The following is an 11,563-nucleotide window of genomic DNA, read 5'->3' on the forward strand; positions in this document are numbered from 1 at the left end:
TATATACATACATATATACATATATACATATATACATATATACATATACATACATATATATATATATACATACATATATATATATATATATATATATACATATATATATATATATATATATATACATATATATATATATATATATATACATATACATACATATATATATATATATATATATATATATATATACATACATACACACACTTTTCGCAAATGATCTGGTGCTGTTGGCTTCATCAAGCCGTGATCTCCAACTCCCACTGGAGCAATTTGCAACCGGGTGTGAAGCGGTTGGGATGAGGATCAGCACCTCCAAATCCGAGACCATGGACCTCAGTCGGAAAAGGGTGGCGTGCTCTCTCCGGGTCGGGGAGGAGATCCTTCCCCAAGTGGAGGAGTTCAAATATCTTGGGGTCTTGTTCACTAGGGTAGGAGGGAGCGGGAGATCGACAGGCGGATCGGTGCAGCGTCTGCAGTGATCCGAACTCTGTATCGGTCCGTTTTACCGGTCGATCTACGTTCCTACCCTCACGAGCTGTGGGTCGGATACAAGCGGCCGAAATGGGTTCTCCCTTAGATATAGGGTGAAAAGCTCAGTCATCCGGGAGGGACTCCGGATTGAGCCGCTGCTACTCCACGTGGAGAGGAGCCAGTTGAGGTGGCTTGGGCATCTGGTTCGGATGCCTCCTGGACGCCTCCCTGGAGAGGTGTTCCGGGCATGTCCCACTGGCGGGAGGCCCCGGGGACGACCCAGGACACGCTGGAGAGACTATGTCTCCCGGCTGGCCTGGGAAAGCCTTGGGATCCCGTCGGAGGAGCATGCTGAAGTGGCTGGGGAGAGGCAAGTCTGGGCTTCCCTCCTAAAGCTGCTTCCCCCGCGACCCGACCCCAAATAAGTGGTAGTAAATGGATGGATGGATGGATATTAAGACATGACATTATTATATTAAATTTGGTAACAGTGTGTGCTCATATAAACGGAAGGAAGTTGGAATGGTTACCACGGCTGCAGCATTACAAAAAGGATGCAGGTTTATGTGCATCACTATTTTCTGTTTTAATACTGTATCGTTACAGGCTTAGTATTAGTAGGACACCTACATCTGGCAAAACTGTGCAGTACTGAACAATGACTAGTATACATCTAATTAGGGATGCACGATAATGCCATTTTCGACCGATATTGATAAACCAATAATTTAGAAAGTGCCGATGTCGATAACCGATAAGTATGCCGATAATTGTTTGCAAAATTAACTTGAATACAAATATACTTTTAAGTTCTACTATAAGTCTAACATATACAATGATACATTGGAACATTGTGTAAAGCACCATGAATATGAATTTTATTGATATTACTTCAAAGACAACCGGTAACTCATTTTGAGTTTGCCAAAAGTCATGTTTTAAAAATGCAACAAAAAAAACTGTGAGGGCAACATTTTGGGAACCACAGTAAAGAAAGCCCACACTGGCTTCTGGCATGTCGCCATGATGCATCTTCTGTGAACACGAGGTCGCGCGCATTATGACGTCACAATTATGCGACACTGCCATAGGAGAGGGCAGGGTTTAAGGAGTTGGGCACAACTTGAGCCACAACCACAAGAGATGGACCAACGTGGCTATCGGCTGTTTTCTTTATCCGATTTATCTGTATGACGTCAAATTGGTTGATAATTGCCGATAATTATCGGCCACCGATACTATCGTGCATCCCTACATCTAATGCTTCACCAAATTGTATACCATGTTGTACAGACTAGTTTAGTCTCATTAGTAACATGTAGTTGTCCTACTAACGTGCAGAAATATACATTGACTTAGTGAGGACAAACATAATACTAAGAATTGGACCTTCAGATGGATAAAGAATACAGTAAATGTTTAAATGGCTTTCTATACCTACAGCCCTTAAGTGGCCCACAAGCTGCATGTTCACGCCCGATTATGAGAGTACATGAGTTCAAGTTCTATTGGTACAGCACCACATCATCAATTATATATTCTAAATTCTAAAAAGAAAAAAAAGAAGATATTTTTAAATCTAGCATCATTGCAAGTACATGACTGACTAAAGTGAACACCAGACCCCCAAAAAGTTATTTCCAGGGAAACACGTAGCTTATCTTGCCGTAAGTGTCCATTTAAAAAGTTCCGGTTCCGCTCACATGCTAAGGCACTGCCCTCGACCCTCCCCCGGACCTAAAGTGGATTCTGTGGTCGGTTCGGTCGGACTCTTCGAGGTCACCGTGGCGGCATTCCCTTCCGTCACAACTGTTACCTCGGCACCACCCTCTTGGACCAAGGCGCTCAAGTCCTCCAGTTCGCTGCAGGTGGTGATGAAAGTCTGAGGGACGGCGCTAGACTCCGGAGCACCCATTGCCGAGTGGACCAGGGTTTGGTGCAGGGAGCTGTTAGTGTCGTCGGCGGAGAGTAGCGGTGTCAAAAGGACCGTCTGGGGTACAAATGTGGCTTCTGTGCTTTGGGACAACCCGGGTGGCTGCACAGGTGCCAGCAGATTGACCTGCTGGATCATGGAGTTCACCACCATGTCCTGGTGTTCTGGACTCAACAGAACCATCTTGTTGGGACTCTCCGCAGAAGACACGATAATTTTGAGCTGTGTGCTATTGTAAGGGGTCAATGAGTCCACCTGAACGGGGAGTTCGAGTTGGGTGCTGTCGTGTGGTGACGGGGCGGTCACTTGGCCCTGCAGTGGGTTCTGGGTCTCTCTGTGCTGTTTCCTGTGACTCCTCAACGAGTCTTCCCTCACAAACGAAGCGTTGCACGTGTCGCAGCTGTAGGCCCGAGTGGCGTCCAGCTTGGCTCGGTAACGAGAGCTGATGGGTTTCGGGTGGTCGTCGCCCGCCCTTTTCCCGCCGCCTTTTTCGGGTGTGTCCGAGTGGAACCTCTTCTTGTGGATGACCAGGTTGCTGCGCTGCTTGGAGGCGTAGTTACACGAGTCGCATTTAAAGGGACGCTCCTCAGAGTGGATCCTCTCGTGGACTTTGAGTGCCCCGCGACTGGCGCAGGAGTACGTGCACTTTGGGCACTGGATGGGTTGAACGGGCCGGTGCTGGCGCGAGTGCTGCCGCAGCGCCATCTTGTTGGCGCACGCGAACTCGCAATGGGCACAGTGGAAGGCGTTCTCGGTGCCGTGTTTGATCTGAACGTGAGACTTGAGGTTACCTTTCATGGCGCAGCGGTACTCGCACAGGTCACACTTGTAAGGTTTCTCTCCCGAGTGGACCCGAATGTGTCTCTTTAAGTCGGAGTTGATCTTGAACTTGGCATCACACTGCTGGCACTGGAAGGGCGCATCTCCTTGAGGAACACAAAACACAGGATGAGGAAAAGGCGCTCGTGTAGTTGTCCTTCAACGGTTCGAATCACGATTACGTTTTCTCAGACAGGAAAATCACAAACCATGTGACATTGGTCTCTTCTCTTATTGGTCACAAAAATATCAACATTGTCACGTGCTGTGATTCCAGCCACTATGCTGCCATGACAGTTCATCATTTGTGCCAAACATGATCACATTTCACTTTACTAAATGGAAAATTGTTTACAAACAATTAAATACTCTTTCACTAGATAGTAGATAAATGGTACAGTCAACATATGTAACCAGCTGTGGGAATTCATACAACAAAATAATAGTTTTGTGTTCTAGCTAACAAGTACATTTGTGAGTAAATTGAGACAGGATTATTATTATTATCATTATTTGCCTATAGATACTTTTTGTGACATTTTCGTTTAATGTTGTGTGCCAACTATTACTACATGCAGATACATCACCATTATGACAACAACTGAATTGCACCACATTTTGTTTGGAGCCCTTCCTAATGGTAAATGCAGTAGGACCTACATTTGTATTACCGGTACTCCGTTTACACTGTGACTTGACCCAAAAAACTATACCAAGGGGGAAGAAAAACATAATTAAGAATTTGATTCAAAAGGCACACGTGTGCTCGTGTGAAAGCACCATAAAGCAGTCCAGTTTCATTCACTACAACAGCACCCCGAGTGGTACCCAAGACCATTGCAGGGGGTATGTGGAAACATTTACTAACTGTATTTATTTTCAAGAAATATTAAATATTCTCAGTCATTTCATAAGCTCATCAATAAAATGGTATATGTGCACTACAACTTATTTCCCCGGGAGAGACGAGAACCCTTGGCACAGACTCGCCAAATTCACAGATGATAATGTAAAGAAAATAAAACTATAGTTGGTCTGAATATTATGCATGGAAAGGATTTTGTTCCTGATATTTAAAAGGTTAAAGGCTTTTTTTTAAAAGGGGACTTATTCAAAGGAGGTCATTTTTTTGTGGTAAGTATTACAAGTGTTACAATACTTACATATACCAAAGGCCGGTTTATTGTGAGTTCATAATTTTTTTTCTCTTCAATTTATGGATGTATGCTGTTTATTTTCCAGGCAACATTATTTTTCAGTTAGAGTTAAAAAGAATGCAATACCTGGGAAATTTTCTTCTTACCAGTCAAGCACTTTTCAAACCTTAAAAGGAAAAGGAAAGGAAAATACCCCAAGGATAAATACGAACCCTATTAGCTAATTTCTCACCGATATCAACCAGTTTTGAATGGATGGCCCCATGTCTTACAAATGAGCTGCTGTAGGCTATACCACGCCCCATTCATTACTCCTTCAGTGGGAGCAAATGCCAAAAAAGACAACAAAATGATTTGGACTCATGGAGGCAGCAGGTACACGTGACGCATGCATCACAGAACATGAACGACACAAATGCAGATTGATTCCACCACATCAGAACCAAATGTACGGTTGAGATGGCCGTCGACCTACCAGTATGAGAGCGAAGGTGCACGGTGAGCTGGCTGGAGTTACGGCTGGCGTAGGGACAGATCTGACATTTGAAGGGCCGCTCGTCGTAGTGGATCCGCAGGTGTTTCTTCAGACTGCTGCTGTCGGCCGCCGCGTACGTGCACAGCTTGCACTTGTGAGGCTTCTCGCCCGTGTGTGAGCGGCTGTGCATGTTGAGCTTGTCCCGCCGGCTAAAGCGCTTGTGGCACAGCTCGCACTCGAACGGCTTCTCACCTGTAGGGACGGATAGAGAAACGGGTATGTAAAGTATGCCCAAGCTTTACACTAACTTTTAAAGCAAGGATGTACCGGTGTGAGTTTTAAGGTGTCGCTCCATGTCTTTTTGGCCATACTGTGTCTTAAAGTTGCAGCCTGAAGGAAAGAAAACATGCTATGTGACATAATGTAATACCGCAATTGTTTATGATATTGTATTTGTATTGAAAAGCTGCTTTGCATAGCCAATTGTCATGCAAGTGCAACATTATATTTTTTTGAGTGAATGCTGCTAATAGTAAAACTTGACCCATCATCATTATAACTAAGCATACATATTCAGTACAGTATAAGAATTAGGGGTGATTTGCCTAATACCTGGCGATTCATAGGTCACGATTCAATTCGATACCGATTAATCTATAAATTGCTTATTGCGATTTTTTTACACTCAAATTGAGAAAATACTCATCAGTAAACTTGTACATGTACACTGTAAGATTTGTATGAAAATGTATTTATTTATCTGAAACTTCAGGCTTATAACTGAGCCACTGCATTTGACAAACAGGTTGCAGTCGGTTTCATGTTTGAACAGCATTGAAATAAAATATAAAGGCTTAATGTTCCATTAATATAACATTCTTCTATGCTTAATGTGTGAATCCTAACCCTAAGTAAGATGTTTTGTTGAATATTCCCATAAAAAATTGGTGTGCGCGCTGTAATATCGCGATATATAATGCTAAATCTATTTTTTTCTAACACCCCTAATAAGAATATTATAAATCACTGATGCTGGGCCGAATCCTCCTATGTCACAATTTGGTCAAGTTAATATTTTTTTCACGTTGATACTATTAGTCAGTCAGTGTGTGTTCTTTTTTTTTACAAATGAATGACCAATCAAAAGTGTTGAAAATGTCTTTCTGTCTTCCACGATGCAATATTGGCTAATAGAACATGCCATTTTCTGGGTCTCCTGAAAAGTGAGGATTTTGGAGGCATGAGAATTCGCCAACAAAATGCAGGTGTTAGTATTGGGCCGATACCAGGCCTAATTTCAAGGTATCAGTACACGCGACAGCGGCGGCCCTCTTGTGGCCGTTTTATGATAAGGAACTAGAAATTACAAGAATAGAAAATTGCCATTAATTTCATACAATTTTAAGGAAAAATACTATATTGCGATATAGAGGGCTTTCTTTAGAGTTATCTGTCATTGTTTTTAATTTTATATATAAAAAGTACAAGTGGTGTTAGTGATCAGCATCAGTGACTCCTAAAGAGTTGAATACTTGTATTGGTATCGGTATGAGAAATAGCGGTATCGAACATCCCTACAAATGTTATAATGAATGAAAGTAGCAATGCATTTTTTGACTTGTGTTTTGTTCGACTGGAATAAGACTTGACTAACCTGAGAAACAACAGCTGTACCTCTTGGACGTCAGTGCGCCTTTTAGCTTTTTGGTCTTCTGCGGTTTGGTCAGGATTTTCTTAACCCCTCTCAGGACACACGTCTGAAAGGTCTCCTCTAAAACCACCTCTATGCCTGAGTGTGGGGGGGAGGGGGGAGACATAATTGCAAACAAGAAGGAGAACGTGAAGAAGATGAAGAGGAGCTAAAAACGCAAAAGGAGAAATACTGTATTAGGGCAACTATGAACACGATATGACAGCGGCGGGGGGACTCGAGTCACGTGACTTTTTGACTCAAGTCATGTGCCTCGGCTTGAGAAGCTTGATGGAAGATGCCATTTCTAATTTGGATATAAAATGTGACTGGAAGGTGTATTTTTGTTAAACGTGTTGGGTCACATGTTTTGTTTAATGAAAAAAAAAAGGTCTGTTCAATGAAATCTTAAAAACTTCAAATTCTATTAATTGATTAATTATTTTAATAATCCTCCAGCTAACCCAGGTAAGGCAGGAAAAAAAGAAGCTCAAGAACTAAGAAGAAAGGAACCAGGATGAAGAACGCGAGGGTTGACTAGAGACAGATGAAGAGCAGCGAGAAAGCTAGTGATAACGACTGGGAGCAAAAAATAAATAAAAAAACGCAAAATAAATATAAATAATACGTCACCTGGAAGCGAGGAAGCTGCTGCAGCCGTGGCTGAGGTGTCACGCGTGGGTAGTGAACATCCACTCTGCTTGTGGGCCAAAAACACTTCGAAATTGTTATACTGCTGCTTGCAGAATCCACAGATGTGGATGTCCGGGCTCACCTCCACCACTACAGAATGCCCTTGAAAAAGGTACGCTTATTTAGACACAAACTTGTCAAACATGTACAAATAAGAGAAAGTTGACGGTGTTTACTTCATGCGTCCTACCTTCTGCATCGTATGTTGCCATTGTCGGGTTTATTTTGCGACACATCAAGTCACCTTTTGGCTCCTCTCTCGGCAGACGCGTTTGTTACAGCGTGGCCACAACAACGAATTATTTCTCCATGGTGCTAAAACGAGATCGAAATGACAAAATCGCATGATAATAACTACGTAATGTTGTTGTAGAAAAACTGTCGGTTCGGCAAGGGTTTTACGACATGTTGCGTGAGGTTTACGGCGGGCAGAGACACGCATGCGTGTGTGTGTGTGTGTGTGTGAGGGAGGGAGCTATGACGTCACGCGCAATAGGTTATTTAAGGTAGGCTACTTTTTTTCCTTCCCACTTTGAGGATCATTTAAATTTTACTTACATTTACAAATAAGGCAATATGAAAACCTATTAAATGCAATTTGAATATAATGTTAAACAATGCGATTGGAGCTGTTATTATTTGAAGGATATTTATATTTGAACAATAATGAATGCATAGATGAACAAACAAACAAACAAACAAACAAATACAAAATATAAAACGTTTGGCAGATCTACTTTTTCAATTTCCAAACTATCCATCATATTCCTTCTACTTGTAATCAAGTCTAGCCGGTATTTATAAAGTGTGTTAAATTTAAACAAAGAGAGGAGAAGGTTTCTTTTTTCCCCGGAAGCAGTAAATAATGTAAGAGTAAATAATGGCCCAGATAAAATAATTCACATACTGAAGAAATGTGATATTGGTTTCAAGGACACACTACCGTACATCCTTTAAGAATGACATATTAACAGTGATGAAAATATAGGAATTCAGGTTTGATTGACTGCCGTATGTATTCTAATGCTGGAGGTCTGCACATATGACATAAGAATGACAAAATATGAAATAATTTACATGAAAAAATACAGTATAATAATGATTTTTCTTTAGAGAAAAAAAACATAGCCAAGAACAAGTTTATATACATATTTCTAATTAAGATTTGATCACAAACCACAAAATAAAGAAAGACATACAACAAAAGGAAGCAGGATAGATGTTCAAAAGCAGTCTAAACCGAGTGAAAATATATGCAAAATATAAGGCAAGGCAAGTTTATAAATTTTGTATCACAAGTGCTTTACACAAAGCATTACAGAAACAGAAACCGAATATTTTCAGACATTGCAAAACTCATAATAAAATCATATCAATCTTAAAACCAAGCATGGTAGTATCAGACTAAATATGAATCAATCAGTTTGGTTAAAGACTTTCTAAATACAGTGGAACCTCTGAAGTGGACTGTCTTCAAAATCAAACAACTCATACATTCCCCACTGATGATCTATCCCTGCATGCTACAACACTCTGTTTGCATATCACTGACTTAAACTGTATTAGCAATGGGACTGTTTCTTTAACCAATCAGATTTCCAATTTGCAATTTGTTAGCAGGCTCACAATAACAACATTGTCCATCCGTTTATTGGTTGGTAAAAACAAGCCAAGTTTGACAAGCAAAATAAATATGTGGAAATCGGCACACAATAACACATTTAATAATCATCTCTGGTGTGTCTAATACATTTGATTTAAAACTTATGTTTTCATTACATTTAGATAAATGATTGATTCTGAACTGCTCTCGATGTACATAGTACACTTGCGTGCTGTTATGTTGTTTTTGCATAGTATTGATTATTCGTTTCTATAATTGTGACATGACAGTAGTGGTATTAAGTGGTGGATTAAGTCAGGTGAGTCCCCGCTGAAGGCCCAGGTACCACTTGCACCGCCCACCAGTGGGAACGTACATACATCACAATCATTATTTATTTATTAATTGATTGATTGATTGTGATTGACTAAGTGTGTGTGTGTGTGTGTGTGTGTGTGTGGGGTCCGCTGTGTTTTTTTTAGTGCCGTTATCGTGTGTGGTCTACTCAGGATGACCACAACACACCTTACGCATAATATCACTTAGTTGCAACAATCACAAGTCTCCACCCTCAAAACCCAAAACATTTTCCACAAAAAAAAAAAATCTTCCTCAAATGTTATCCATAAGAAACCCTAATGCTGGCAAGTCATAGGAAAAATGGCCGCTTTGATACTTGCTTGTAACAGAACCGACAAATACAATGGAGATAGTGGCCTTAGTAGACAACGGAAATACACAGGGTGTTGTTGACATACAACAACTACTGCCAGTCCTCACTGCAGAAAATTGCATCAACGATACAATATTTTTTTTTTGAATTGCTTCACATAATCTTATCCATACAGAGTGAGACATATGTATTGTAGTGTGTAAAGCAGCTGGCAAACTTTTGTGTATAAGGTCCATTGCTGGTGGAGATTTGACGCTATCGGGGGAGTGCTTTTAAAAATGTATTTAAGGTGATGATAATAATAATAATAATAATAATAATAATAATGTGTTCAATGACCCGATTTCTACAATGATTTATAGGGATTGACGCACTCTGTTGTCATAGTTATGAATGAAATACGGTGACATCCACCACACACATCACGTGAAACACCTGTGCCACAACTTAGACCTGCTTTTAACCGGTCTAAATTCCAATCTACTTTCTGTCACCAAATTGTCAGGTGCGCCGGAGGCATGTTATTGAATATGTCCTCCGTTTTCCCAAACTCAGTAAAACTAGTTTTGCACCAGCACAAAAATGAAGATGTGCAGCATTTTTTTACATCGATGGCATTTGCGCCCGTCTACAAAAATGGCATGTTAAGTAACCTCTATGTCCGGCTGGCATTGGCACAAACGAACACTGATGGCTACATCGTCCACATAACACACATCAGCACATGGCCCTAAGATTTAGCATGGGCAGCTAACTCCAACAAGCTCATATTTCATGTGTGTCTGCTCTTACAAGGCACTTACACTTGCGCACACCCTCCGCCATCTTTCAAGTGAAGGCAATTTAGTGGCTTGTTGGGGCGAGTGAACGAGAAAAGCTTCTTTATGCGCCGCCGCTGTGAATAAGCCGTGAACGTGACTGACGCGCGGCGCCATTTTCACTGGCAGCTCCTTAACTGGCTCATTGCTACTGGGAGGCTCAAGACTTTGGCCTGATTCCCACCCTGCTGAAACAGCGAGATTCTGGAGGCAAACAGGAAGTGCACGCACGCACACACACATAAATGATGTGCGGGGACAGAAGCAGAGCCTTTTAACAACGGACTTGTCGCACGTCACATCAAAATGGATGCATGCATTGCAACACAACATATCACATCAATCAGGACACTTATAGTTTGGCCGACCAAAAATGTGATGACACGGTGTAAAAGAGGCAAAGGCGCGGAAGCAAAAATAAATAATTAGATGAGTGTGAGTAAACAGCGTGTAAATCACATGCACATAAATCTGCTGTGGTTAAATGTGCATCAAAAGAGCACATTTACATGCAACATACAAATGACCCACAGACGAGCTCATTAGGAGGGTCTCATGACATCTGTCAGCAATGGAGGGCAAGGCTGACTTACTTTGATCTTGACTTTATTATTTTTAGATAAATTAAAAATGGCAACGGGGCAGCTAGTAGTACTGTACCTCTGCCTCGCACGTGTGGGGTTCGAGTCTCGGCTCCGGCCTTTTTGTGCGGAGTTTATGTTGCTTGCGTTGTTTTTCTTCCAGGTGCTTCTTTCGAGATTCTAAATTGTGAGTGTGAATGATTGTTTGACTAAAAATGTTCTGCCGTGTGATTGGCTGGTGACAAGTCAAGGGTGCATTTATTGATTTTGTCCATTTTATAACATTATTTTATAAATAAATGTTGATGATTTAGTGGCTATTATAAAGTCCTGTATATGTACAGTATAATTCTATGAATTTCTTTCGGCAAAGCCATTGTTCACTGAACTAAAGTTTCAAAAGGTAGTTCAATGCTTAGCACAGCAGTGATTCAAAGTCCTTTATTTATTTCCTTGAAAATGTTGGCTGTCAACGATGTAGTTTACAGATCTCTGCATGTCCATGCAGTTTCCAAAATAACTTTATTGTAAAAAAAAAAAAAGAGCAGCCAAAATAACAATGAAAACGATCAACCAGTACCCCATTCAGTTTGTGTGATAGGATGAGCACAACGAAGATGGTGCAAGTCTGTGCGTGTTTTGGAGAC

General features: G+C 41.1%; 1 protein-coding gene across 4 annotated transcripts; it reads right to left on the reverse strand.

Annotated features, from left to right (window-relative positions):
• Positions 1-208: 208 nt before the first annotated feature.
• Positions 209-10,465, reverse strand: zfp64 (zinc finger protein 64 homolog (mouse)). Of its 4 annotated transcripts, none has more exons than XM_086067024.1 (7): positions 10,321-10,465; positions 7,432-7,556; positions 7,182-7,343; positions 6,513-6,647; positions 5,186-5,248; positions 4,859-5,110; positions 209-3,333 (listed from the first exon to the last, which is right to left on the reverse strand). In XM_086067024.1, exons 2-7 carry the CDS (start codon positions 7,475-7,477, stop codon positions 2,174-2,176), a joined length of 1,818 nt encoding a protein of 605 aa, XP_085923150.1. In that variant the 5' UTR covers positions 7,478-7,556; positions 10,321-10,465; the 3' UTR covers positions 209-2,173. The 4 variants fall into 4 exon arrangements, with proteins under 4 accessions (XP_085923150.1, XP_085923151.1, XP_085923152.1 ...); XM_086067025.1 differs by having other exon boundaries at positions 10,310-10,430; XM_086067026.1 differs by lacking the exon at positions 10,321-10,465 and having other exon boundaries at positions 6,513-6,641; positions 7,432-7,652.
• Between the last annotated feature and the right edge of the window lie 1,098 nt (positions 10,466-11,563).

This window comes from Leptonotus elevatus, chromosome 2 (assembly GCF_054856555.1).
Source record: "Leptonotus elevatus isolate MCC_2025b chromosome 2, RoL_Lele_1.0, whole genome shotgun sequence".
Lineage (NCBI taxonomy): Eukaryota > Metazoa > Chordata > Actinopteri > Syngnathiformes > Syngnathidae > Leptonotus > Leptonotus elevatus.

What these genes read in the sequence shown, in the direction of transcription:
- zfp64 (XM_086067024.1), bottom strand. Translation starts at nt 7,477, where the DNA reads ATGTGTCGCAAAATAAACCCGACAATGGCAACATACGATGCAGAAG. An exon ending in GGCAACATACGATGCAGAAG is followed by an intron (nt 7,344 to 7,431) that starts GTAGGACGCATG and finishes ACCTTTTTCAAG; the next exon opens with GGCATTCTGTAGTGGTGGAG. An exon ending in GCACCTTCGCTCTCATACTG is followed by an intron (nt 3,334 to 4,858) that starts GTAGGTCGACGG and finishes GTGTTCCTCAAG; the next exon opens with GAGATGCGCCCTTCCAGTGC.